This window comes from Corvus moneduloides, chromosome 3 (assembly GCF_009650955.1).
Source record: "Corvus moneduloides isolate bCorMon1 chromosome 3, bCorMon1.pri, whole genome shotgun sequence".
NCBI lineage: Eukaryota > Metazoa > Chordata > Aves > Passeriformes > Corvidae > Corvus > Corvus moneduloides.
Window position 1 is genome coordinate 88,898,054 of NC_045478.1, and position 27,013 is coordinate 88,925,066.

Below are 27,013 nucleotides of genomic sequence, written 5' to 3' on the forward strand. Positions count from 1 at the left end.
CATGATGTCCTTTCAGTGAGTATCACTCTGCTGTGTGAACATAAGCTTATGTGCTTAACTAAAGTCTTACTTCAACTTGAGCCTTTAACCTCAGCATTGAACCCTGAAAGATGTATTGCATATCAGGTGAATAATAAAATTTTATTGCAAATATAGTGATATTTTGAACTTTTTCCTTAACACAGATGACGAGGATGGCATGGACTGCATGGACAATGAGAGGCGGCCACATTTCCCTCAGTTTTCCTACTCTGCAAGTGGACGAGAATAACTCTTTTGTTCTGCTGCTTCACTGTCATCTTAGGTTTATCACTGAAAATGATTCCTGAACATCACCACCAGTACTAGATACTACTATGATAGCAGGGGCACTTTCAGAGACCATTCCAAATTGAACAAGTTTCTTTCCCAAACCTACCTAAAATCCGTTCTGGTTTTGCATGACATATGAGAATCTCTCTACTCTGCTCTCCTGCTGTTGCTGCTGCCCACAGTCTCAGTATAATAGCAACATCAAGAAGTTACTAACAGTTCTTTGAAGGTAGATGACTTGACTTCAGCATTGTACACTTTGTGAACAAGTAGTCATCTATTTTTCCTCACAGTGGAGGCTAAACAAAAGCCGTGTTGGTCCAGTTTATCTTCTTCCAGAAGATGAATCAAAATTGTAATTAGTCTAAACAGACTAGGTGATAACATTTTCTTGCATCTGTTTGTGCTGGTTAGGATGAGGAAATGTAGAGGTGGTGATGTACATACGCAAGGTCTCTGTTAGGCATATCATTACTTGAAGCAGGTCTGTGTCATTAACATCTGGCTGGAACTTGTTTGGGAAATGTTTGAGAGAAGGACTTAAACTGTTGATATATATAAATATATATATATATTATTTTTTAATTACTGTTGGATACTACAGAAGAAGCAGAAGGGCTGGGCTCACCCAGCCTGCCACTTAGAACTTCCAGGTTCATGTGCAATCATGGAGAATCGAACATTATACATGCAAGAAATGAAGGCATAAAAGCAGCAGTTGAAGTTGTTCAAGGGGTCTTATAATTTGCACCAGATAACATCTTTCTCATGCTTTTCTCTTTCATGATATGCATCACCTCTGATGGCTGAAGAATGTAGACAGGCATAATGGTATTGCTTTTCACCAAAATGTGTGCACCAAGGTAAACAGGTGTTTGCCTTACTTGTTTTTATTTTGAGTTTGTGAATTAGCTTCCTCTCCAGGTGTTTAACTCTGAATATTCCTTTTTTTCTTCTTTATTTTCCTTTTTTTTTTTTTTTTTTTTGGTTATACTGCGGTAGTATTTATTTTTAGAGATAAGGTTTGTATGTGTCATGTTTGCAAATGCTGCTACATCTTAGAACAGGCTTATAGCAGTTAATTTTGTAATATATGGAAGGACTGTACAAGCTGAAGGGAATAATGCACTTTTCTCCCATGTGGAAATTTTAACAAGGCTCTGAAATTGTACATACTGCTTAGAATCAGATTTTTGTGAATGAAATACTGTCTTTTAACCGTTTGGCAGTGGAGGTGGGGAATTCCAACCTCATGTGCCAAAGGGTTAAAAGTGAACAGACAAAAAAGCTATATCTTGTGCTCCATTTAGGATAAACATAATGTAAGAGCCTGACAGCACAAGAGAAAATGTCTGTTCTATATGAAGGAATTGCATTTGAACAACGAGACCACAGTGATTACAAGAAAAGCACTTTATTTTAACAATTAAATTAGTAAATTTCTGAGATCAGCCGTTCTCAACGAAGATTTGCCCTCAACCAAAAGAGTCCCGAAACCCAGCAAGTTCCGTGTAACCGTGGTACCTGATTGACTGAATTTCAAACATCACAACAAATGCTCCACTGATAGGGAAACGTCTTTCCATTTTCGAAGATCTGTATCTAACAGAACATGTGCATAAACTTTAGCTTTGATCTTCAGCAATGATAATCTTAATAATAAACCCGTTGGTGCTAGGAGTTGGGGCGTGACGCGGCGCAGCGACAGAGTGCGCGCACCCTTGCAGGCAACATCGGGAACCCCCGGCTCCATAGGATTATCATTGGAAGTATCTCTGCATTCAGCTCTTGTTAGCTCCCACAAAGACTGTGATATTGCAGAGTATTCCTGGTTGCATTGTGTGAGTGAGTAGATGAGTCTGAGAGGAGAGATGTTCCTACAAAGATGCCTTAGCCTCTTGATGTGGAAAGTTGAGTGCCCAAGCATGAAGCCCACTGCTGGCAGTGCATGTGCTGGGATGGTCAAGGGGTAGATGGGCATTTTAGCAAGGCAGCTAAAGACGCAGAGTAATTTAGACAATTTTTCATGTTTAGTGTTTTATCTTTAGTAATGGATGGATAATCAGATAGAAATATATCATGATGTATATTCTAACTGCATAGGATTTCATTATGTCACCCTGTAACGCTAAAGACATGTAGATGTTGTCCCAGTGCGGAGAGAAAAGAGAGCAGCAAATGCGTTGCAGGTCAGTCCTGGACTGGTGGTGTAGAGGTGTCTACACTGACACAGTGCGTGAGTGACTGAAATAACCAAGTACTTAACAGACGGGCATTAATTACTTCTCTGCAAAGGTCTTGTACTTAGAGACTGAAACTATGATGATTCAAAATCTGTGTTACATGCCTGTGTTTTCTCCCCTGTGTTTGCAGCTTGTAACAGCAATAAGTTTCTCGGCACAGGGCAGCTCCAGCCAGTGACCGACTGGCCGTGACTCTGGCCAGCGGCTCCTTGTGGCAGTGACACCCTGTGCTTTGCTCTCCGTTGCGTAGCCAGGTAGTGCGCGGCTTGCAGGAAGGGTCTGTCAGTGAACTGTTGGAAAACCTTTTAAGACATCGCTTGCATTGCATTGTCTGCCTTCTGAAACATCAGTGATCGAGTTTATGATGCAAAGAGTCTGCAGCCACCTTGTGCTGCCCAGGCTTGGGGGATTCCCTCTTACCAGTGTTAGAAACAGATGACAGAGAAATGGACAAGCAGTGCTGAGAGAAACTTTTGAAGCTCTTCTTTTGCTGTCTGCAGTTGTGGTTGGATTTGGACAGGAGGTGGTGGCTGGTTGTCTTGGTGAGCCTTTTGAGCACAGTACATTTCAGAGCTTGACTCCAGCTTGTACTGACTTCCATGACATACAGTATGCCCTCTTGTACTGCAGCCATCTTGGAGGAACTAGGTCATTTCTTGTTTGGATTTTGGCAGTTTTGCACACAGCTTCGCTTTCCACACTAACCCATCTTCCAGTACATTCCTGTTGCTTAAAGAACATTTATTCCAGTATTGTTTTACCTTTTTTTTCCATCTTTACTTGTGGCTTCTTAAAGCTGACTGTTCTTGCAGGGGCCATGTGCTTCTCCTAGAGTACAAAAGTAAGGTCTTTCCTTACTAACTGCAGGGTCTATATATTACACCTCAATGTACACACTTTGCTGCTACTGTTTGTACTGTCTACAGTAGAATTTCCTTATCTTGCTCCTGGTAGTGCATTACAGGCAAGCATGAAATGTAAAGTATTTATTTAAATAAAAACCTCTAAATTGGTAATTGAATTACCTCCCTGTAGCTTTAGAGTTTGTGACATTTCTTGACCTTGCTAGTTCTTTCATTAGATCCATGCAAGATCTAGTCATATGGTTAAGGATATTAAGCAGACACGACTACGAACCCAAGAAACCGTATTACTGTTGGTCATACTTAAACTGTTTATTTCCTTAAGTATATGACCCACAAGGATGTGAAATAACTACAAGAAACTGTTTTTGTACACTGTACATCCTTAGTATTTTTACACGTATATGATAGGGATGCACATTATTTTCCTTCGTACAGACAGCTTAAATAAAGCACTATGTCAATCTGCTACTTCTGTGTTTTTTAATGCTAATTTGTTCTGGAGGTTTGTAAATATATATATATATATGTTCAAGCTTGCCACAGAGGACGTATTTTTTTATATCTGCACATTACTATTAAATATCTTAGAGGATAAAATTCTTAAGTTGTTCTGTGTCAGAGAAAGAAAAATGGTAATGAGAAGGCTATATTGCAGATTAGAAAAGATTTCTCAAGTTTTGGTTTAAATACTTACTTCATATTTTAAAGTAATTTTATATAGGTTAGATGTTTCAATCCTGAAATGCACAAAGAATTTACTTAATTTCTTCTTACAAGAAAATGTACATCATTATTTTTTTATCACTGTATATATAATGATCTGTGCATGTTTAGTTACAAGTTTTATTTGCTGTGAAGTCCTAGTGATAACTGTAACTCTCTGTGACGTATTTCAGATACTGGGTGAACAGTTTCAGCTTGTAAATGATTCAGTTACAGTATTGTAAAAAAAAAAAAGTTTTTATGACTAAGCAAAATGTATCTGTGCTTTGGACCGAGGCTGTTTCCATACAGGTGGCTCCTGTTAACTCTATGAGGTGTATGTCACTTATAAAAGTATATTTGGGTTATACATTTGAAGGCACACTCCTATCAGAACATTCACCATTTAAGTGATTTTCAGCTGATGAAATTCTTGGCCTCATATCCCATAGCTAGGTGATGTTTGGGCAAGGAGAGGGGAAAAAAGGGAAGGTGGGCTTAGCAGGGCACTGCAGAATGGGACTCTTTGAAGCCCACAGGCTGGTCCAGGGCCGTTTCAACCAGCCGATCTGGAGGGCTGAGTGTCCTTAAAGCAGTGGGGTCATCCGGGTTTTCTGTTCTCTGATGTGAATGCTTCTCAGGAATAGAGGTGCTTCATCCAGGTCTCAGGTTTTTCCTTTTCCTTTTTCCTCCTTTTTTTTCCTCCCCCACCTTGTAATAGGAAAGAGCATCAGGGAGACAGCCATCCATTAGTTCAGTGATACCAGGATGTCACTGACCAGGACAAAGCTGCAGCAGTGACAGGACTATCTGGTCAGGCTGCATCCCATGTTGCGGAATCACGCTCTGTGTGCTGACCTGGATTTGATTGTCCAGTCTGATACTTGTAAACTTTGTAAAACCAAGCATTTAGTGCTTAAGTAGAAGCAAGGGAAGGGGGGGAGGGATATGAGACAGGTAGAACTGGTGCTGTAATGACTCATTAATTGCTATAGAGTATCTGCTGCAGGGGAAGTTATTCCTTGTAGACTCCCAGCAACACAATAGTTGCACCTATGCCTGGGATGAGTATAAAAACCTACTTCCAGCTATATATACTGGCAGCCCAGGACCCTTTGTTGAAATCAGAGCTGTACATGCACGTGGGTGGCTGGCAGTGGAGCCCTGCATGTGGCCACCAGAAGCCACCTGGTAGGTGAGGCAGGTCCAGAAAGGTTGAGGGTCCCGCTGTGCTCCAGGGTCTCAGTGAAGCCTAAGTGTCAGGAATAGGTGCCTGAGTTCCTTTGCATGTGTAACCTATAGGCACTGTCTCCTATTTAAACACAGATTTATGCTGTGAAATAATAAAAAATAAATTCTAAAGTTTGCATTTTCCTATGTTTATAAATGTATATTCTTAACTGTGTAACCATCTATAAAGTAGTGACACTTAAAAAGCTGTCAGCCTGATTACTGTGAAAAATCCCGAGTTCGACTGGAGAGGGCTTTCCTTCAGCAGCCCTTCTTGTCCCTGAAGACCTGAGGCCTTTCTCAGCACACTTAGTGTCATATCTGTGAAGCTGTTCAGGGAGGCGATCAGATGTGTTTGGCAGTTTTATATGGCAGGAAATTGAAATAGGGAGGAAAAATCACTTTGATGTTAGGGCTATACCACTAATAATTCTTAAAATATAAGGGAAGGAAAGATTGTGTTCCACACCCAATGGTAATTTATTGCATGTGTTGTTACTCTTATTTTTGTTACATTTTCCGTGTTCATGCTGGCTGAAGTCGATTTATTGCTGGGGAACTGTTCTTTGTGCTTTTTTCCCCCCTTTACCAACTACAGTGAAAAAAATAGCTGTAGAAATTTCCTCTTCTGTGTGTAGCTTCTACCACACTAGACAGCAAAAGATTCAGATAAATTCTTTCTGAAACAGTTGGGTATTTGAGTAGTAACCTTGAAAAACACGAGTGCACAGTTAACCAGAAAAAAAGCCCTCCACCTGTACCTTCCAAATGTTTTGAGTTGAGTAATTTGAAGCCAAGTTCAGCTGGTGCCCTGAATATGTGCTGGTGGAAAAGTCCAGCTCCACCGCTTCAGTGTGGAGCCTAGCACCTCCTGTAATGGCTCCTCGGTAGTAATCAAGGGCTCCTTTCTCTTAAAGGCTTTGTTCAGTGAATGTTTTAAAGGGGAACCTGACCCATGGAAATTCCTCCACATTAGGTGGAGTATTTCTCAACCTTCTTACGCTTTTCTGATTAATTAAGTAGTTTTTGGGACTCTCACTTTTTAGATAAAAGTGACAAATGTCCTGTTGAAGAAAGTTCCCAGGTATACTCTGGTACTGAGTTTGTAAAAAGGAGGGCAGTGTACATGTGTAGCACTTGCAAACAGCCCCCTTCTCCCTCCTCCCCCTGCACATGCTTTCCCTTGAATTCAGAAGGACAGAACAAGGAACCTAGAGATCCTATTAGGTTTATTGATATTTCAGTTTGTAAATAATATAGACATGTATGTTCAACTATGAAAATAGATAAAAACATTTTATAAAAATTGTACAAATTATTGACATCCACATCACATAATAGCTGTTAAAACTGGCTTGCTAGCCTGGTCTTTTCAGAAATGTCTCAGCTGTCATCCCAGAAAGTTTGGTAGGCTGGTAAGGCTTCAAAATATTTGTGATTCCGTAGTTAAAACCAAATAGAAACCAGTTGAAATTAGCTAGCAAGTGTGCCTGTTTTCTGCAGAGGTGTCTTTGGGTGAACCTCAGACAAGTTTCAGCCAGGTGCAGAGCAGACCTGAAAGATAAAAGGAAGAGATGGGTAGTCTGTATGGCAGTGCCTGTGTTTCTCATTTGTGTCACTTCAGCCTGCAGGCAAGTTCTTAGAAGAGAAATAAAAATTCGTTAAGACTGCAGAAAGGCAGAGTAAACAAGTACTGTTTCAAAGCCTGCACTTCCTGTGGGCCTGCTGTCCTCATCTCTTTCTAAGCTCAGAAGTCTTACAGGTAGCAAGAACAAGAGGCATCTGATTTCTGAAAAGCAGGATCTCCATGAGCTTTCGACATGGCTCCTGTTTAGCAGTAAATAAGTGAGCTCTTGTTTTGGGGCACGTCTAAGATCCTGCCCCTTCTCCCTTCCAAGAAGAAGACGGCAGGGTTTTGCCAGAGGGTGTTTACTATGTTTTCAGTGTGTGTCTAGGGTGGGCAGCTGTAGCAAAACAGGAAACTGTTGCCTTGGTGCCCGTAGGAAACCTCTGGTGGAAAGGCTAATTCGCAGTTTTGAAGCTCTTGCATAGCTGTTGTTTGTGCTTCCTCGGTAGCACTTAAGGACTGAATTGAGCAAGACATCAAACGATTGGAGCTGGGGGAGCTACCTCGAATTAAGCCACTGCAGTGCTAAAAATTGAATTTAAGAGATGTACATGACCTCAGAAATAAAAATAAACTTTCTACTTTGGCTGGTTTTGCATTAGAAGACTGAAGGGTTTTGTTTTTTTTCCTTCCCCCCTTGCTTGGTTAGGCTGAATTTAAAAAAATTCATGAAGCTGCAGTTCACTAAAGAATTAAAAACACTAACATGGTAATTTTCCCCCCAAAATACATGCACCAACACCAACTGCTGTAATTGTGTCTGCAACCAGTGCAAGGAATTATGGCAATGGAAAGCCTTGGGGCTTAAATTCCATGTCAGTGCCTGGGTAGTGACAACCGGAGGAAACCTACTCTGTGCTGCAGTGACCCTTGGCATTAGAGTATGGGCAGAAGCTTAAAAGGATCCCAAACACTCAACTCCTGAAGAAGTCTCCTGGAAATTTCTGTTGTGGGTGTCCTTCCACACCACAGTTACCCAGTGTTAATGCTTTGTGAGATGCAGAACCTCAGCTTGACTGATGAAGTGGGCAAATCTCCTCCTGACTCCAGCCTGACCTGAACCTCTTCACAAAGCAAGCACAAATCCTGGCAGAGTCTCTGTAGCCCACTGTCCAAGGGCCCAGGTGTTAAAGCTGTCATTTAAGGTGTGCTGTTCTCCAATGAAATGAGCACAACTGTCACTGTCACATCCAGGTAATTGGTAAACGAGTTGGTTACTGCATAGTCAGAGGTAGGGGCCTTTCCAGCCTTAGTTTCTCCTCCTCCCAAGAATATTTTGGTATTCAGTGTGCAGACCTCTGCAGTGCACAGTGCCCAAGTTCCTCTAGACACTCCCTCCTACCTCAGTGGCATCTGCTTTAACAGGGTGGTTGGGTGTTAGATGTACAAATTGGAAGGGTCTGTAGGAGTGGAACCACAGATGCCTGACTGGTTTACTTTATTCCTGCCAGCTATACTGGGAGGAGAGAAAAGCCACTGACTTCCTGTTTGACTAGAAAGCACTCAGGTGGCTTCAGTGCCTCAGTCCTCCACTGCATGGCTGTAAAACCCAAGGTGGAACTCTCAGGAGGGCCAGGCTCAGCTCCTCAGTTGGTGCCCAGCTTTGTCCAGTAACCAGACACTGGATGGGATGCACAGGACTCGGATGCACAGGACTCCCACAGCTGCTCCTCCCAAACACTGAGGAGCTGAATACTTGAAGTCTCATGTCAGTGCAGTCAGACATCAAACAGAGGTCTATCTTTATCCCTTCCTGTCCTAGTTTAACTTGCATCACTTCTGATTAAACTCCATCTAAGCAGAAGTAAAGATTTTCATCTGCTTAAAAAAAACCCCACAACAGCATCCACCAACCTGTCTGTGCACTGTCACTGGCTGTTACAAACACCTGGCAGCGGCACTATCTTTGTGCATTAAGACTGCACTAAAACAAAAGCTCTCTCCCAATAACCAAAGCAATCTTCAGGTCTCCTGAGGTTGAGGGCCATGTAAGGATCAGCTCAATCACTTTTGACAGCAGAGATGGATGACCCACCTGTTTGCTGGAAATAAGGCTCCCCCTTCTGTAATATATAATAAAAAATAAAAAGCAAACAGGGCACTTGGGAGCACTGCTACATTAACTGCTGGGACCTCACTGAAAATTTGTGCTGACACAAGAAAGGAAAGAAAATCCCTGCTCCAGAACAGCTATAATTCTGACAGTGCCTCCCGCTGAGCGACTGGGGCGAGGATGGGAACACAGGCACGGGTGAGTGTATTTTAACTTCCTTTTAGAACAAGGGTGATCAGCTCACAGACATGCTCACTGTGACAAAGACATCTGTAAGGAGGGAGGAGAGAGTTTTAGTGGCTCAGCCATAAGGAGAGCACAGGGAGAGCACGGGTTCATGGCCAGGGAGGGGCTGGCTTGCAGGAGGACATCTTCGTGGGGAAGTCAGAGCAGCAGCACAGGATGACAGCCCTCGCTGGAGGTAATCCTCAAGGTGCAGATCCTACTCGTCTGTGCTCTCACTGGCTCAGCTGGCCAGCAAACCCTTCTGGCAGCCAGGGTCTGTGAGGGGATTATCCACTGGGACAAATACTTATTTCTGTCAAACTGATGGACACCAAGGCAGATTCTGCAAGGGAGAGGCATCCCAGCTCTCACAAATACACTCATGCCTGGCGGGGGGTGCTGAGGTTTCCAGCAATCTCTGTTTAGATGTTTGTTTGCTTTCTGTGCACATTTATTTAGTATTCTGTATTTCATACCTATGTAGGAGGGCAGTTAGATGTATCTTAACCTCCTGCCTTGGGGTGCGTTCCAATATACAAAAGACTTTCAAAGGTAGAAATTCCAGACCTGAGTGTTCCAAAAACTTTCAAAATGAGAGGTGTAAATCCCGTAATTAAAATTTTGATTACCTTTACAAGGTCCTGAATATGTTATGCTGTATCCCATTATTAAGTATTAGTGACATCTAGTAAATATTAGTGTAACGGTCTGATACACAGAGGTCGGGACATTATCATACTGGTCTTTTTTGGCTCTATGAAAATGAAAATTACAATGCAAGCATCGTCATGCCATAAGCAGATGGTTATTCTGAAATAACACTGGGCTTTTTTCAGCAATAGGAGATTTAATATTGTTATTTTAAAAGCATGTAATTCACTGCTAAGAATGAGAAAGACGTATTCAAAAGCGGTGGACTTGTCTTGGTTATTCCTTCAACAAGGATTCTAAAAGCCTTTTAGCTCATGTGGCCTGTAAAGGAATGCAGCATTATAGCAGGATCAGGTACTTCTTTTGATTTCTTTTCCTTCACTTTAAAACCCACAATTTTCTTTACAATGTCAAATGAGTTTTCCAAGAAAAACAGGCTCTCCACACACCAGAATGTAGCTGAATTTAAAGAAATTTTTTTTTTTCTGTTTGTCTTTCCCCCCATACAGCAAACACGTAACACTAGAAATAAAACTACAGTGGAAGTAACCTGACTTTTGAAAACAAATCCTATCAAGGCTCAGGGGTTGTCAGGGTTTGTTGACTAGGTCAGCTAGATTCAAGTAAAGGATGCAATTTTAAATCCTTTAAACTTTGAAAGTTTAGTAACTCTTACAAGGCAGTAGGAACAGCTGTAGCTATGTTGCACTAGCGTAACTTGGACACCACTGCTCCAAATACAAATATTTAGATAATGTTTCTGTCAATGTGACACTAACTGTTATGATTTATTATAAAACAAATTGCAGCCTTTCTGAAGACATAGGGATGATTCAAGCTTCCCCAGACAGAAAATACTGGAAGCAACAAAACTAACCAATTCCAAATCAAAAGGCAAACACCTAGAGCCTATCCAGACCAAAAAGTACCTGGGTTAAATCTGAGATCTTCTAGAAGTTCCCACCTTGCTAAGAGTTGTACATCCCCCTTTCCCTATAATTTACATATTTAAGATATTTTTTTAAATTCTGTTAGGTAAACTTGTCTTTGCTATGGAGTGGTTGTCCTTAAATTTTTAAGTGCTTTAAGAGAAAAAAACAAAGCACAAAAAGCTTCAAGAGTTTCAAACCCAAAAATGTTTCAAACACTTCCTTCTTCCTTTTGTCTTTAAGCGTTTGCCAGATTCAACTCACATCTGCAAATAGTTTTAGCCCTGCTCTCCTTTCCTCTTCCCCCACTCTATATATAGGATATAGAAAAAAATACGTACTTCTGCTCATTTCTCTTTATCCATCCAGGTTTTTACTTGATTCCATCTGTGTCCTGTTTGAGATCTGCATCCCGTTTTTTCTCCTGAAATATGCAACTGTAGTTACTAGAGGCTTATGTTCCAAGACACAATAGCACATTTAGGTTAGTGTATTTTACATAATCTTTAAAGGATTAGGCAATGGTTGGTTGCTTCCACCTTCCCCCCCCCCACCAAAAAAACCCTCCAAAAACTTGGTTAATTATAAAGGAGAACTGTTGGACAATACAGAAAAATGTGGAATATGAGGTCATTTTCACCTTTGATCAACACTGACTCTGAAATTGCTTGGTTTTAGTATTTATTTCTGTACTAACTACATATATCTTTCTGCAAAGAGCTTCCATTTATGGTGAACTGTTCTTTAGTTTTCTTAAAACAATTGTCTGATGTTCCAAGCAGCTCTTTTGGGCTGAACTCCAATTCCCAGAGAACCACCATTGCTTTAAATGGCTGCAAATAGATTTTTAGGGCTCATTTTGTAGTAAGTTTTATATCATTCTTCTTTTCGGAGTGTTCTCAACTTTAAAAGTATCCTCTGGAGCACAATTAACTTGTAATGAACATAAAGAAGGCAGCTTTTGCCAGTCAAGTCTCGATAGAAGTGTATTATCTGAATGTTTTTTTCCTCTTTTGTATGATTTTTGTACTTCTGTCCAACTCCATAAAAACACAATCAATTCCAGATAAAATAGGTTATCAATAACAAAATCCCTGTGGACCATGTAAAGGCTGTTCACATTACCAAGAGTGCTTTTCTTAAAACAGAAATTGTAATTGCTTTTGGGAACAACCACCTCCTTAACTCCTCTTATAGAGAGAACCCTATGGCTGCCCTAAAATTTGCCAGTAGTTACTACATGCTGATAACCTTACACTGTCATAAGCCACCGAGTTTGTCTACTAGAACAGGAAGTGCCATAAAACCGAACACATGGACGTGATTAGGGGCTTAACAAAGTACAGATTTTATTCCCTTAGGTTAAACATTTAGTGAATTCTACAGATAAAAAGCCTACAAAAATAGTGATTTCACTATTTTAAAGTTCTAAGACAATTAATATTCTGTTTACTGCTAGGTGTGCTACTAGACTAAATTTCCTACACTGAATGTCCTTTGTTACCATGTTAAGTGAACTTCAGCTATCCTGGGCAAACTCACAAGTTAGAAAGCATTGTGATTAGCTTTGTGACTGAGTGAATACACTAACTGAACTATGAGTTTGATTATCTGATAGTTTTACTGAAAACCTCATTCTGTGCTTGTTAGTTCTCCTACTTTTTCTGAAAAAAAGTGGAAGAAGGACAAAGAAAAAAAACAGCCCTACAGTCTTCTCCCTTATTTCCAAAGCACTTACTGGCCAGAGAACAGTGGCCACAACAAAAAAAGCCAGAACAGCCCATAAGAAGCCATAGCTTCCTAGGGACCACTGAAAGCAACAATCAGACCTGCTGGAGAAGCAGTGCAGTGATTAGTGCTCAGGCACGATGGATTGTACATTTACCATCTCACATTTGGGTGTGTGAATCACAGAATATCTCGAGTTGAAAGAGAGCCACTGGGATCATCAAAGTTCAACTAGTGGCTCTGCAAAGGACAGCCCCAAGAGTCTCACCATGAGTGGTCATCGAGCAGCAAAAATACATAAATGACTTTTAGAAATAAAGAGAAAAAAAACCACAAAGTGATAGAGGGACTTAAGTCTGACAAATGGCAGAAAAACCTCAAAGCAATTATCAACATCAAGTTACTATTTAAACATTAATGCTGTTAAAGAACAGATTTCCCTTTTCTCTGAAAAAGCAACACAAAAATCTTCAGATAAGAAAGCTAGGAACTGTCACTGAGAAGAACTTCTGCATATTTATTGTCACTTCAAAACACTTTTTTCATGTAGTTTAGGTTTAAGTGAAAGTCAGGTTCAGTTACCAGTCTCTTTCCAACTGCATGTATTGTTATTTTATTTTTTATAAGGTAATGCTGTATTTAAAAGAACAACAGCAACAAAATCCAGCAGTTGAAATGAGACTGCTGGCAGATTTCTCTGCTAAAGCTGCAGAATATTCCCCTCAGACTTTCTTTTCTTTTGGCGCAGTACCTGTGTTCGCAGAAACTGCACCTCTTCTGTAAGCAGGTGCTTCTCTTTGAAGAGCTGATTCTGTTTGTTGAGCAACTCCACTAACTGCTGGGCAGTGGCCTGGCAGTGCTTATCAAGCTGCTGTAACCTGGAAAAAAAATAGGTAAAAGGGTTGCAGAGCATCTGAAGTTGGAGTTCATGGAAGAAGCTTTGATGTTTTACTGGTGGTGGCAGCTCCCAGAGGCCAGAGTTCAGGCTGGTGGTTGGGCTGATACTAAAGTATTACTCCTAAGATGGGCATTAAATGTATTTTCACACTTTAAATTAGCACTTTTAAAGGTCTGCGCTTTTAATTTAGAAGCCTTATGAGGACACAACAGCAAATCTGCTTTGCTGTGACATCAGTAAAGACTGCAGGACTGCATGCCAACACCTGTAGCTAAGCAAGCTGCACACTCTGTAGCTGCTTCAGTAACTGTCTTCTTGAAACACACACAGTAGCCCAGATTATAAATCCAAATACCCAAATTCCCTGACAAACAGGACTTGAAATGACAAAAACTTCTGTTTTCTGTCCACTGCTCTTTGCAAGCTGGTCAATGTCCAAAACTCATTACAGAACATAGCACTTATTTCAAGTAAGCTTAGTGTTAATTAAGCATGTCAGCATAGATCCTATAACAGTGTAACAGGGATTCCTGGGGAAAGATGTAAAGAGCCCATCATTCCAAAGGTCCTCCTCATCAGGGGCTGCAAAACAGAGGAAAAAGCTGGCAGGTATCAGAAGAAACATGCAGAGGCCTTCTGCTTACACTGGAAGAACAAGTGCCTGAGTTGGGACAACACCACTGTAAGACAGGTCAACTGCACTTTTAGTTCTTTAATCATGGAAGCAGGTATCACTTGTTATTTCTCCAGTGACTGTTTATTACTCCTGGCATCCAATCAGAAGTAATTTCCAACTCATGAATTTTACATCAGAATAACATTTTTTAGTAGATTATCACAGGTAGCCCATGCAAATTTCAAAAATATTACTGGACACAAGCCCTGGTGTGCTCTATTTTAAAGCTCTATGTACTTTCAAATGAACTGCTGTAAATTGAAAAGTCTTTAATTATGGAAATGTACTTAATTATTAATTAATTAATTGATTAATTATGAAAATACTTAATTACACTTTTCTGTTTGTAACTTCACCACCCAGTGTTACATTTAGACTGTCGCCTTGAGCAGAGGGAAAAATATGACATAGGCACTGAGCTGAGTTTGACCAGCAGGCCACAACTTTACCTTTATCATCTGTATCTTCAGTGCTTGACTACAGGTTTAATAACATTCCAGTGTACAATTCTGGGCCATGATGGATGAAAAGGGTGCAGTTCTAGTCAGTGCAGATCTGGATCTGTGAATTCCCAAATTCAGTCTGCCAGTCTGCTCTCCCAAAACTGCTGCCAAGCTGGCCCTTGGTCCACACACTGGGACTCCCAGCCTGCTCTGGTGCATTTAGCTCCTGAGGACAGGCTCTGGGCCCTCTCACAGTATCTGCTATTACGTGTGACATGTGCAGCACAGCCACACATTCCCATATGCATTGTATCTGGCCTGCCTGCTGATCTCGTAAATGATTCAAGATGAGAAATGAACAGCTCCACCCACATTCACTGTACTTCCCATATGTTACAACTGCACATCGATGCCTGCCATCATTTTTACAACTGGGTGACAGAACCTTCTGCACATTTTGCTAATACGAGTGAGGGGAGGTTGCACGGTCGCCACGTTCACTTTGGCAACACCACCTATCAGGCAAATGTACGGTGTCCTGAGCATCTGACTGACCACTGTGTCCTCACCCTCCTGTCTAAATGAGATCATTTTTCCACCAAAGTGGCAAGATCTGTCCAGTTGGGATGGCATGTGGCTGCTCCCCCTTGGCCTAGTAGTGTTGAAGGACAGGGACTGACTCCATACTCTGTCATGTTACTTCAAGGCACAACATGAAAACACGTAGCTCTTGAACCATGTTACGCTTGGACTACCCACAGGACAACCTGGCACTAAGGAGAAAGCTCTCTCATTCAGTACTAATAACAATACCCTTCAAATAATTTCCCGTTAACTACTTTAAACCTAAATCCCTATTTCTACAGGAAGGCAGGAAAGAAAGAGTTTCATGAGATGAGTGGTTCCACAGAAGGAGAACACAACTGAGGCATCACAAGCTGCAGTGAAAGCTTTGAGGTAAATGTTTTGCTCTGATTCTCAGTACCTGGAGCTCATAAGCAGCTTTATGTTAAAATGGCTCCAACCTACCTTGCTTTTTTGTGCAGTTACAACATGCAGAAGACACAGCAGTGAAATTTGGATCTGAGACTAGGCTATAGCCCAGGCTGTTCAGAAATGAAGTGAAAAGGGATAGATAGGGTTTTGTTACATTTTGACAGGTATGGCTAGACAATCACTGCAAGACCCTGCAGAAATGAGGTGAAGCATCAAACACAAAGCAGAGCTTGGGCACCAAGGTGAATTCTACCTGCAGAATAAACTTCCATTGCATCCAACACCACAAAGCTGTACTAGCACCCACTATGTTACACTTCCCCTTATGTGTGGCCTACAGATAAAAACAAAAGCTTCTTTCTTTTCTATAACAACACATTGCTAAACCAGGGGCACCCACAAGACTCTGGCTGCGAGCTCCCTTCCCTGGGGGACTCATGCCCATTAATCCACAGGCAATCTGCAATGAAGGAAAAAGCTGATACAACCTGTCAATCCTCCTCTGGGTTTTAATGTTGATTTGAAGGAAATTAATATGCAAGGATCTGTGGGCAGTACCCATTCACCCTGCAGTGGGGATCAGTCAGTCCTTGACATAGCAGAGGCATTAAAAGGTTATTTACTCTTTCAGCATAGTCAGGTTACTGATGTAAAACGTTTTCACTTTACTCCACGGAGCTGGATTTGCTGAAATGGCGTGATTGGATTGCAGCAACCTGCAGCAGCTAAATCACCAAATCCAATAATCATGCTGCATTTACTGGCACACATCTTAATTAGGTTTTAATACAAGTAATCTGATAACTACTTCTGGCCAGCCAGAGCAGAGCTGTCAGCGCTGAAAGGGCTGTTGTTGAGCAGCTCGGCCAGCGCGCTGCCGCGGCTGCCTCCCCGCTGACCTTGCCGAAGCCCCCCATCTGCCAGTTGCCAGGGTAACACAGGCCAGCCCATCGCCCCAGCAGTGGGTGCCGCGGCCGTCGGGCACCCCACAGCAAGGGCTGGGGCACCAGCCACCCAGGAGGGCCACCAGCCACTCAGGGAGGCCACATCTCTGTGGGCGAGGGTTGCTGGACCTGGCTCCTGGTGCCCCCCAAAATGACCAAAACCCAACACCACGGGCATACGTCACTGTGCAGCAAACTGCCTTTAAAATGCACTTGCCCTGTTAGGGCAAGAGTGTCGAGCTATGAGTTTCTAATGCTGCTCCTGCATTGCTTGTTTGCCTGAGGGGGATACAATGATCAGAGGTGGTTTCTGGTTCTGAGTGGGAAAACCAAAGACCACGATGGAGACCCCTGTCATGCTGTAGAGATACAACACCATACAACTATGGTGATCACACTTAGTTCCTGACACAGGTAGATCAAGCACTGTCTAAGGTCATCTCCTGCTGAATACAAATCAATGATCAGGCTTGCTTTGTCTGTATGATGATCTTGGTGCCAGACTTGCTGCCATCAGAGTTAAGGTGTATGGCTGGTGCTCATGGTGAACTTGTTTCTGCAACCACAACTGCCCCAGCTGCTGTCACTCCCCACTCCTCTTGTAGGCATGGTAGGAAAGGTCTCCTCTGCTTTCTTTCCACCTCAACTCTGCTACATTTCTGTCTTCCCTTTTCATAGCAGAAGTGATGTTGTCATTTTCATTAAGGCAGAAAAACTTATGTTCACTACCTCTTTGTATCTTGAATCAGCTCTGTGAACAACTAAGACATTAAAACCAATAGTAAGATTAGTATTCATATGAGCAACTTGCATCTTCATTGTGGTTTACAGCATCGATAAATTCACATAGTGAATTTTGAGGTAAAAAAATTATAGTCTATGAATTTAGAAAGGCAGACAAATAGTAAATTAAACCCCAAAGTTTCACTAGTGTCCTAAATTACTGTTTATTTGAGTCCTTGACCCATAGATCAGGGCCTTGAAACAATCTTAAGTGATGAGCATCTCAGAGAAGCCCCCACATGCTCCCAAAATTTAAACAGGAATATCTATACATAGAACCTATCCTTTAACTGAACTCCATTCTTGCATCTAGCTTCAAAAGCAAAACACTATGATCCACCTTTTTCATGTGAATGAAAAAAAAAAAGCCTAAGAGGAAAAACACACAGACCAAAAAGCCCCCCTGTAACAGTGAGTAGGAACTAAAGGTAGTGAATAAACCTCATTTCTGTCAGGATTGGAAGTCCTGACTTCTAACAGGACACAGGGGAACAGTTCAGGGCATATTAAAAAAAGTTTCTGTGGAATTTCCCACCCTCTGGAGTCCCTATCAGACTTCTGTTGCCACAAAAAGGCCAAGACTTATCATTTGCTCAGGCAGAGAATATCTACACCACTTCTAGCTTAGTAAGGTAAGCACTTGCCCACGCTACAGGCAGAACAAACTCATCCAACTGATGTTAACAGATGGTAACTACAAGTTAATATCCCTTGCACAGTTTGGAATAGGACACCTAAGAAGCAAATGTCCACATTTCACCATGAACCCCTTGACCCAGGTGGCTTTGTATCACTCAATCATTGTTTTTTCCAATATCTATTGTGTAACTTCTAAATTCCCTTTAAAGGCACTCTCAATTTTTCCACATACTTTTAAAGTATCTATAGTATATCATCTCCAATAAGATAACAATGTTTGCATGCCACAACAACAATTGCAAATAGGGTTTAATTAAAAGTTTACATAGGAGCTTCCTCTTTGTTTCAGATGTCACCACTGACTATTAGAATATATCTTCACTTCCACAGCTGGCCCAACAGGTTAAACAAATAGATCACATAGGAAACCTGAGCCTGGATCTATTCCTGGGCTTCTAATAGCTCATGTTTAACATGCTGAAGAGAACATTATCAGCCTGCTCTTCAGTAGGGGGGTGTAGCAGCTGGGCTTAGCTGCTGTGATGGCCACTTTTAGCCCTACTGGGTTTTGACAGGAAGGAAACAATGAAAGAGAGTGGACAGCAGGCTGGAAAAGATATGGGTGAAAGCTTCACTAATGTCTATTTGTGTCTGAATCCCTTGGCTGAAGATGAGGCTTTTCCTCCTTTAAAGGAATACAAAATAGTAAGACCTTTGATAGGAATATGAACTCTGGATCAGGTTAGCTCTAGAGAAGAAATAGTTCTGGTTACTATTTTATGCCTTTAGTTGACAAGAACTACATAAAACAATTCTCCAAATCACTCATGCTAGTAATTTAGAATGCTGTAAAATACCTTAGGGAAAAAAAAGGGAGGCAGGGCTCGGAGCAATGTTACAGAAATCTATTGAATTGTATAATCAGACTCTACTTTTTTTTTTGTTGTTGTTTTTTAAAAGATGTTCACCTCTCTGATTTTGTTATGTGCCAGACAGAACAGATTTTGCACAATTTCTCAATCATAATGCTAAGAGACACATATCCCACTAAGGTTTTAAAAGTGGCCTTCTCATGTTTTATACGATACATATTTGTATTACTGAAATACATTTTTTCCTGTGCTTGTGTCACTAGTTACAACAACTTTTGTGGCTGGTTTACTTTCTATAAACGTTTGCTCGATTTCCCCTACCGCTTAGTCCAATTCCTCTTATTTCTTTTATTACCAGACAAACCTGAACCTGTACAAACTGCTAGTTGGTGTCCACATAAAGCAATCACTGTATTCAAGTTGGAGACACTGAGAATTTTTAATGCAATCTGCCCAATCTGAACTCTTTCCTTCACAAACACTTTGCCTTTAAAAAGAAATTCCCAGCATGAACCTCATCAGAAGCGACATGTAACAGACAGTACATGTGGTGTCTGGGCAGGCAGCAGAGAATTGAAAAAGAAGTCTTCACTTTTTCTATCCCATGGCATGTGCAGAATGTACATGTGGCCCAAGCTGACATCAGGCAGTTGAAGCAAAAAAACTGCTAAAAGCATCAACTTCTGTTAATTTACTTTGTCAGATATTGTCTTAATTAAAAAAAAAAACCTACTGCTAGAAAGGGTAGTGCAGCTGAGCTACAACTGCTTCAGTTGTTCTGACAGTCACAATTGCAGGCGAACAGAACAGCTTTGGGCTCGGTCCTGCTGTCCTCACCAAGCCCAGATCCTGCTGCAACCCGCAAGGGCTGCAGGTGCTGAGGTACAGAGCATAAAGCTTCTGTTTATCTCTCTAGCTATCAGTACCTGTGTTTGAAGGGTAAAATGTTTCTCACTAGTGACCTTGCCAATAGTGCTGGGTACAGTCCTTCTCATTTGGTTACCTGCAAGGGAGTCTTTCCAAGTTTAAGGACTATGTATCACAGTCCTTCAAAACTGTTCTTCAGCACAAACCCAAGGCTGCTATACTGCATAGTTTGACCACTATGAAAATAAACTCTAAAAATATCAAACACAAAGTGTTAAATATCTGTGGAGGTGTCACTTGTCAGTTTTGTTGCTTAATCCCTATTACCATTACTTTCTACTCTAGAGGTGCCCCTCCTTCCAGTTCATTTCAAACAAATGATTTTGCCTTTAAGGTCTGGCAGGTGACACACATTTGCTTATTTTTCAGGGTTCACAGAGGGTTATTGTGGTTTGCATAAATTACAGTCAAACTAACAGCTGTAGGATTTGTACAGAGTTAGTTTTATGCTTAAGACACAGATAAGGAGGAATATGACTTTATATAGGTGACAGACAATTTCTTTTGCACAGCATATTCAGATAGATGTCTTGCATACAAGAGCCTGTTGCTCTCTACATCCACACAGAGCAGATTGCTTCCATTTGTGAACTTAGCCCAAGCTTGGCCTACTCCCCTTCTATTACAGCTCTAATTTCCAAACTTCCTCTTCCGAGGAAACAAAAAGGAGAATAGGGGCAGATACAGAGTACGGATCTAGAGGAATGGCTGAGAAGGAGGTCAGGGCGGGCAGAGGAGCCTAGAATGTGCGTGAGAGGTAAGAAAGATCTGTGCTCAAGATACGTGTGGATACACCCAAGGGACCTGAGGAGGCTTTGGCCTCTGTTTGCGCTGACTGGCCAAGCAAGCATGCTCCCACCTCACAGGAAGCTGCTGCTGGCACGCAACGCAGCACTTTGGACCAGGGCTGTATCCATTTGGGACCAGCCCCAATCTCCCCACATTCCCCAGTACACCCATAAACCAGTTCTGCTGAGACTGAAGGGAGTCACAGCATCGAGGAAACACCATGCGGGATGTAACACGGAAGAATAAAGATAGGGAAAATGGTAAGATAATTTTGCATTGAGAAGGGCTGAGGGAAAAGCACTTTAATTCTGAGAAACCAAAATTTTTTAGAAAACTGAGAAAAGCTGGAGGATCTGACCAGTATTGTCAGCTCACCTTCACAGAGCTCAGCTCTTATGAATAGAGAGTTTACTTGGTGTTTTGTTTTGGACTATACTACAAACAGTGAAACTGCACGTGAAGCTATTGAAATCTGCAATTGCTTAGCAACACTGAAGGGAAGCATTTCACAGGAAATACATCTTAAAAATGTATTAGTACATTATGGACAGTATTACACTCTCTGTAACAGAAAGGCTGTTTCATAATGTGTATGTGCATTAGTCCAACTGTGCTTTAAATTTACTGCAAGGTGAACTTAATAATTGCTATGAAATAGAGGAATTTTATTGCTGTTTTAGAGGCAAATATCATTACAGTTATCTTCAGGAAAAACATTAACCCTCCACAATAAGGAATATGACTGCAATGAGGCAGTTTGGAGATGAGTATTGACACACCCAGACCACAGCCAGTGCAAAGGGGCAATTATGCCTTTCTGGTGACAACGGCTAAGCTTGTGGATGACAATAACAGCTCTAGAGTCCCTGCAATAGCAGCACAGGGCTGTCAGCATTACCACACAAAATGAGCACAAAGGTGTCTCTAGCCCAGCTCTCCCATGTCACAGTTCAGCTCATCAGTCAGTGGTCACTGGACCCTGCACAGACATCCCAGCTTGGTTAAGACCACCAGCACCTTCCAGCAGAAAGATTCCTTCCGTCCACAGCTGTGCCTGTGCATACACAGACTCTCCTGTTGCCACCACATTTTAATTATAGTAAAAAATTCTAGCAAAACTATCAGCTTTTTCTTTGCTACAAGTTGAAATAAATGTTAATAGCTTTCTTGACACATGTTCAGTGTAACTGTAAGAGAAGAATACTTTCCCCCTTGGATTATACCAAAAGGTCCTGCTTAGTTTTGTTAGGTAAATTACGCTTTTCGCATACTACTTCCCCATGTTCTCATCTTTCAGTGGTAAGCAGTGGTAGCTTTTTTGAAACAAACATTTAAACAAGCAAGCTTAAAAGTCTTGATGTGACTTTGGAAATGGAACATTCTCACATAAATGAAAATTAACTGCCTTAAATCATGAGTAGTAAATTAAGAACACAAAGCTGTGTCTCTTTGTTCAAAAATATAACCACGGAGTTTGCTCTTTTAACTAGGGATAGAGAAGACAAACATGTATGCAAAATGAGAACACGAGATCTACCTGCTATCAGTCAATTGCTGTCTCTGTAGACTTGGTAACCTCTGATACTGTTGCTGCAGCACAAGTACATCATTACTCAAAATTTCTTATAAGGGAAACGCAGAGAAAATGCACATTTCTCTGTTGGTGAACTCACACAGGAACACGGGGCAGAAAGCAGCCGGGGTTTCCGAAAGTCAGCGAAAGCTCAGCAGGTGCCCCAAGAGAGCTCAAGGTCCCCGCTGGGGCTCACTGGTCCGACTCTGCTCCTCCTCAGCAGCCACCACAAGAGCCTTCCAGGGAGATGCTGGTGGTCTTGGCACCACTCCTGGTAGACAACTGTCCACCTCACACCTGGCTCAGCCTTGGCTGAGGCGAGGTAATGAACAGGCCGACAAAACGAACCCAAGCCTCCCTCCCGAGGGAGGCTACTTTTGATCAGTGTTGAGCAACATATGCAGGCTTGAGCAGGGGGGCACACAGGCAGCTCAGGAAAAAGCATGCACTGCTGTAACTAAACTGCAGATTAAGCTGAGTACTGCTGTTTCCTAAGCTCCAGATAAGAAGCCTTCTGGAGAGTAGGAAAAAAAATTAAAGAGAAAAAAGAGCAGTAACTGTAAGTTTACTTTTACTGTGAATCTAGGCTATATTAGAGCAGCATTTGTCTCAGTTTAAGATAGTGTATTTTCCAGCAAAGATTCTCAGTAGGGAAGATGCTTCTGTAGTTAATGGTTTGTTTCTAATGTCTCTGAAACCATAACATTACCTGCTCAGCAAGTATTTACCTACAAATGAATGTCTGGGTGTCCCTCATGTTATCTCCTTACACAAAAATCATGATATTGGGATCATAATGTACTTAAAATCTCTTCAAATAAAATAATCCTAATTATTGAACTTCCATACTGCAACATCAGGGTTTAATTTCCTTTGAAATAAATGTTATCAAGGAGGGAAAACTGCATTTACAGGTCTACTTAGAGGCCTGATTTCATTGAAATATACAGAGGAATTTAGAGTTTTATTGTGTGACAGTAGAAAAATGACTAAAACCTATTTCTGTTACAGATCTGGATACAATAGCTTTCATCCTGATCCAGAATAACTCCTATGAGCTGTAATGTGAAGTACAGACTCCTGAAAAGCACACAAAACCCCATGAAATGCCCAATCCTGTGTTGCTAAAAACTAAAGGAGTTTTGCCTTTAATAGAGGCAGGCCCCTTGTTTGCATAAAGAGCAACCTGTCAAACAGAATACAAATGCCAAGCTGGTACATTATAGCCATAAGCACAATAGCCCCACTCTTTTTAACTAAGCAAATCCTAGAGAGAGCAGTTTTCCCCCAAAATCTGGGCATCAGCTAGAAATTCAGTGAGCTGATGTCTCAAAGTGCTCACGAAGGATGCGGGAAATTTGCAGAGGGGCACGAGCTTTTCATTTCAAAGAGAAGAAAACTGTGTGTTTTCATTATAAAAAATGAGAGTGTGAAAAAATGCTAACCACACAATAGCTCTCTTTCAAGTATAAAGTTCAGAATTACATGTCCCAAGTTTCCTGTACGTTAAAAGAAGAACACAAAATAACGATCTAAAAATCCTTCACAAAAAACCAACAAGCAAGGATGAAGCAGTACTCGCCTGGGGGCCAATTGCCTCTCCAGCAGCGGTAAGGCTGTTACTAGGCTTGCAGTACCATTTGTTCCATTACACAATCTCCTGAAGCCTTTTACAGAGAGCTAAAACAACTGCCTGTACCAACACGACACATGGCTTTCCATCCCGACTCTTTGCTAATCCAGACGCTCCAACCATCTTTCTTTAAGATGCCATATGGTTGGCAGAAGCCTGTAGATCTAGCAGCACATCTGCTTGTATGTTACTTCTCCCCTCCAACTCCCCCCTCCACACCACAAAAGAGAGAGCAAATAATTATTTTACATGTAACCAATTAAACTGCATTTAAAGAGGACGGGGATTATTTAGCTCTAGATATTTTAAAAATATAGATTGTCGGAGAAGATCATTTGTCTCTCAGTGATTTGGGAAATACAGAGAAACAAAACAAAGAAATGAAACGCACATGGGCAAAATGATTGCTGCATTTGAATTATTTAAATGACTGCCATTCAGACCTTATGCCCGAAGATTTATTTTCTACATTAGTGTGCCACTGAAGAAGGGACTGAATCCGCTCTCTGCTTTTGTCAGAGGTGAATCAGACAAGCAGACTAGGAAACTATAATACACCAAACCATGCTTTGTTAAGCAAGCAGAGTGAGTCTGTATGCTAATGACTCTGCAGGAATACACTGACACACTGATTTTTTTGGTGTGATGAGCAAAGATTATTGACACTGTAAAAATCCTGGTTGCACTGGCATGCAGGCATCCAGGTTGTCTCTTTATAATCCAGACGCCAGGAAGACAGGCTGTAAAAATAATTTTGTTTGTGATGAGTTATCATTTGTCCATTGATGACATAATGGACTATAACAGAAAAGAAAATATACACTTTGGAACCTGAAATTAAAAAAAAAAAAAAAGAAAAAAAAAAGAACCTAGAAATTACAAATAAATGTTCCCATAAAACTCCCATTGACCACTCTGTGATGAATAACCATCTTAGTTAACGAAGGACAGGCAGAGATAGAAATACATAAGGACACACTACACAATTTTGCAATTCTGTCTGCTGATAATTTGCAGCACCTTTTGTTCAGAAACACTATTTCCTCGAACTTTTCCTGCATCACTACTATAAGACATCAAAGAGATAAAAGATAACATTTCCACCTCAAATGCTGCTCACATGTACTGTTCATGCCATTGTCTGTGAAGCAGTGCGGAGCATAGGAACATGAAGCACATGTGTCTGTTCTAGCAATTTTCTAGAAGAATAGAAACTAGACGTGTATTTGCTCCAAACAGTCTCCCTGCACCAAGTCTCCATTGCAATGTGCACAGAATGTTCCTTTGCCTTCACAAAAACAGTTTTCCCTACAATATGGGAATGCTTGTGTTCAGCTACACAGTGAACAAATTGTTTTTCCCCTCAGCTATTTAGGAGTTAGAGTTCCTACACAAAGGATGGGGAGGCTGTGTCCTACCCTCACAGAAAGAGCCGACCAATGTTGAAGGTTTGGTTGAAACCAGCATTTTTGAGGACAATACTAGGTTTCCAAGCTGTTTGTTTATGGCTAGTGCTTTCCTTTCCCCCAGTACTCTCTGTCTCAAGGCTATTTAAAATTTCATCAACATCGCTTTGAACAGTTTTATACAAAACCAAAATTAAAAAGACATTTTCTCCTCCAATAATTACATTTTTTCCCTCTTTTTCTTAAGAAAAAGATGACAGAAGTTCAAAACATACTTGTATTTCAAAATGTAAAATGTGGCAATGTATTCAATGATGTAGCAATTTAGCTCAGTTTAAATTTGATAGGGCTTCATTTACCATCTATAATAAAGAACTATATACAGGGTATTTACAGTAACAAGAAATATTTATAACTACAGATTAAGATTTCAATTAGTTCTATGCATAATATTCAAAACTTACAAACTATGAAATCATGCCAAAATATATATAATAAAATCAACAAACCCCCTCCCAAGCCTCTTGATTTAATCCCTTTCAGACCTTCTATGTTTCACATGTTTTTCTGATCATTGACTAATTTTCATTTCAAGTATTAATGCCCAGGCTTGGGCCATTTGCCCCAGTCCTAAAGGACGCTGGGACATGAGAGAGAAAATTATTTCCAATTACCAGACTACACATATTCACTTCCTTTATTTTCCTAGATGAGGGGGGCGTGTGTGTGTGTCTGTTCGCATTTTCCTGAAAGATTCTTATTAACTCAGTCACACTTAGGGTTGAAAAATGCCTATTTTATCCATTGTGTTGCTTTGGATAGCAAAGCAATGATCAACCCAGTAGGATGTCTCCTGAACTGATCAGGTCAAAACCAATTGTCTGTGACCACATTTGGTAGGGCCGTGCCCATCAGCTGTGACTGAAGTTCCTGAGAAAGGTGTGCTTGGAGAGCTGCCACACACACTCCCTCGCTCCATCCCAATCCCTCACCAGCAACATCCAGTAGTGCCCTCCTTTCAGTAAGAGTCCACACAAACATCAGAAACAGAATTTCAGAAATAGGAGGCCTGGCCAACAGAAGTCTTTTATTTTGCACATGTGAAACATGCATTTGATTAGGCACTTCAGAATTTCAATTTACTCTTTAGGCAAAAAGTATGGTTCTAGATTTAGATATGAGAGAGAAAATTAGCTTCTTATATGTGCTATGACTTCTTGTCCAAGAACAGGTGAATAAAGGAACCATGTGTGAAGTCTTCACCAAGACCTGCTGCAAACTGACTACTGTAGAAATAATGAAAATGCTGTACACTTTCTTACTGCTTGCAGGCTAAGAAAAAAAAGAAATACATAGTTTATTCTCTTGACAAGCAATGGAAAATTATGAAGATGCAGTGTACATCAAAAGCTTCTCCCTTGACTGCAGAGTGGAACTGAATTGCTGCTTATACATGGCCACCCTCAATGATTTTCGGTAGAAAGTGCCAATAGGTTCACTGGATTGCAGTTTGGAATATTTAAGGAACAGACTGGGTTTGATGAAGACTCCACTATCATATCTTGATCAGATCTTTTTGGGTTTGTTTGGGTGGGGCTTTCTGGAATGTGGGGGGTAGGGTGAGGTTTTTTTAAGTTTTTAAAGAAACTACAGTTCTTATTATATGGAGTAACAACAATTATAAAAATAGGTTTAGAGCTTCCTGTATTCATGTTCTAGATACACCTGAAATGTTTGGTATAAAAATTGTAAATAATTTACTCAGTTTTACTGGGGACTTGATTTGTAAGTTGTAGAAGCAACAGAATTTCAACAGTGATTTGTAGAAATAACAGAACGCTTTTCCTCTTTTGAAACAAAGAGAAACG

The 27,013-nt window shown here is 41.0% G+C and overlaps 2 protein-coding genes across 11 annotated transcripts in view; one reads left to right on the forward strand and one right to left on the reverse strand.

Moving 5' to 3' along the window:
* Positions 1 to 7,584, forward strand: part of AKT3 (AKT serine/threonine kinase 3) — a 154,225-nt gene extending 146,641 nt beyond the window's left edge. For 4 of the 5 annotated variants that reach the window (XM_032102669.1, XM_032102668.1, XM_032102670.1 and 1 more), the window contains one exon: positions 186 to 5,361. In XM_032102669.1, coding sequence (XP_031958560.1) covers positions 186 to 271 — 86 coding nt within the window. In that variant the 3' untranslated portion in view covers positions 272 to 5,361. Of the gene's footprint in view, positions 1 to 185 lie in introns of all 5 variants that reach the window. The other variant, XR_004238882.1, reaches the window with a different exon arrangement.
* Positions 6,566 to 27,013, reverse strand: part of SDCCAG8 (SHH signaling and ciliogenesis regulator SDCCAG8) — a 109,030-nt gene continuing 88,582 nt past the window's right edge. For 3 of the 6 annotated variants that reach the window (XM_032102665.1, XM_032102666.1, XM_032102664.1), the window contains 3 exons: positions 13,318 to 13,444; positions 11,180 to 11,262; positions 6,818 to 6,907 (listed from right to left, as the gene is read on the reverse strand). In XM_032102665.1, the coding sequence (XP_031958556.1) occupies positions 11,212 to 11,262; positions 13,318 to 13,444 (178 nt within the window). In that variant the 3' untranslated portion in view covers positions 6,818 to 6,907; positions 11,180 to 11,211. Of the gene's footprint in view, positions 6,908 to 11,179; positions 11,263 to 13,316; positions 13,445 to 27,013 lie in introns of those variants that run through there. The other 3 variants (XR_004238881.1, XM_032102662.1, XM_032102667.1) reach the window with 2 other exon arrangements.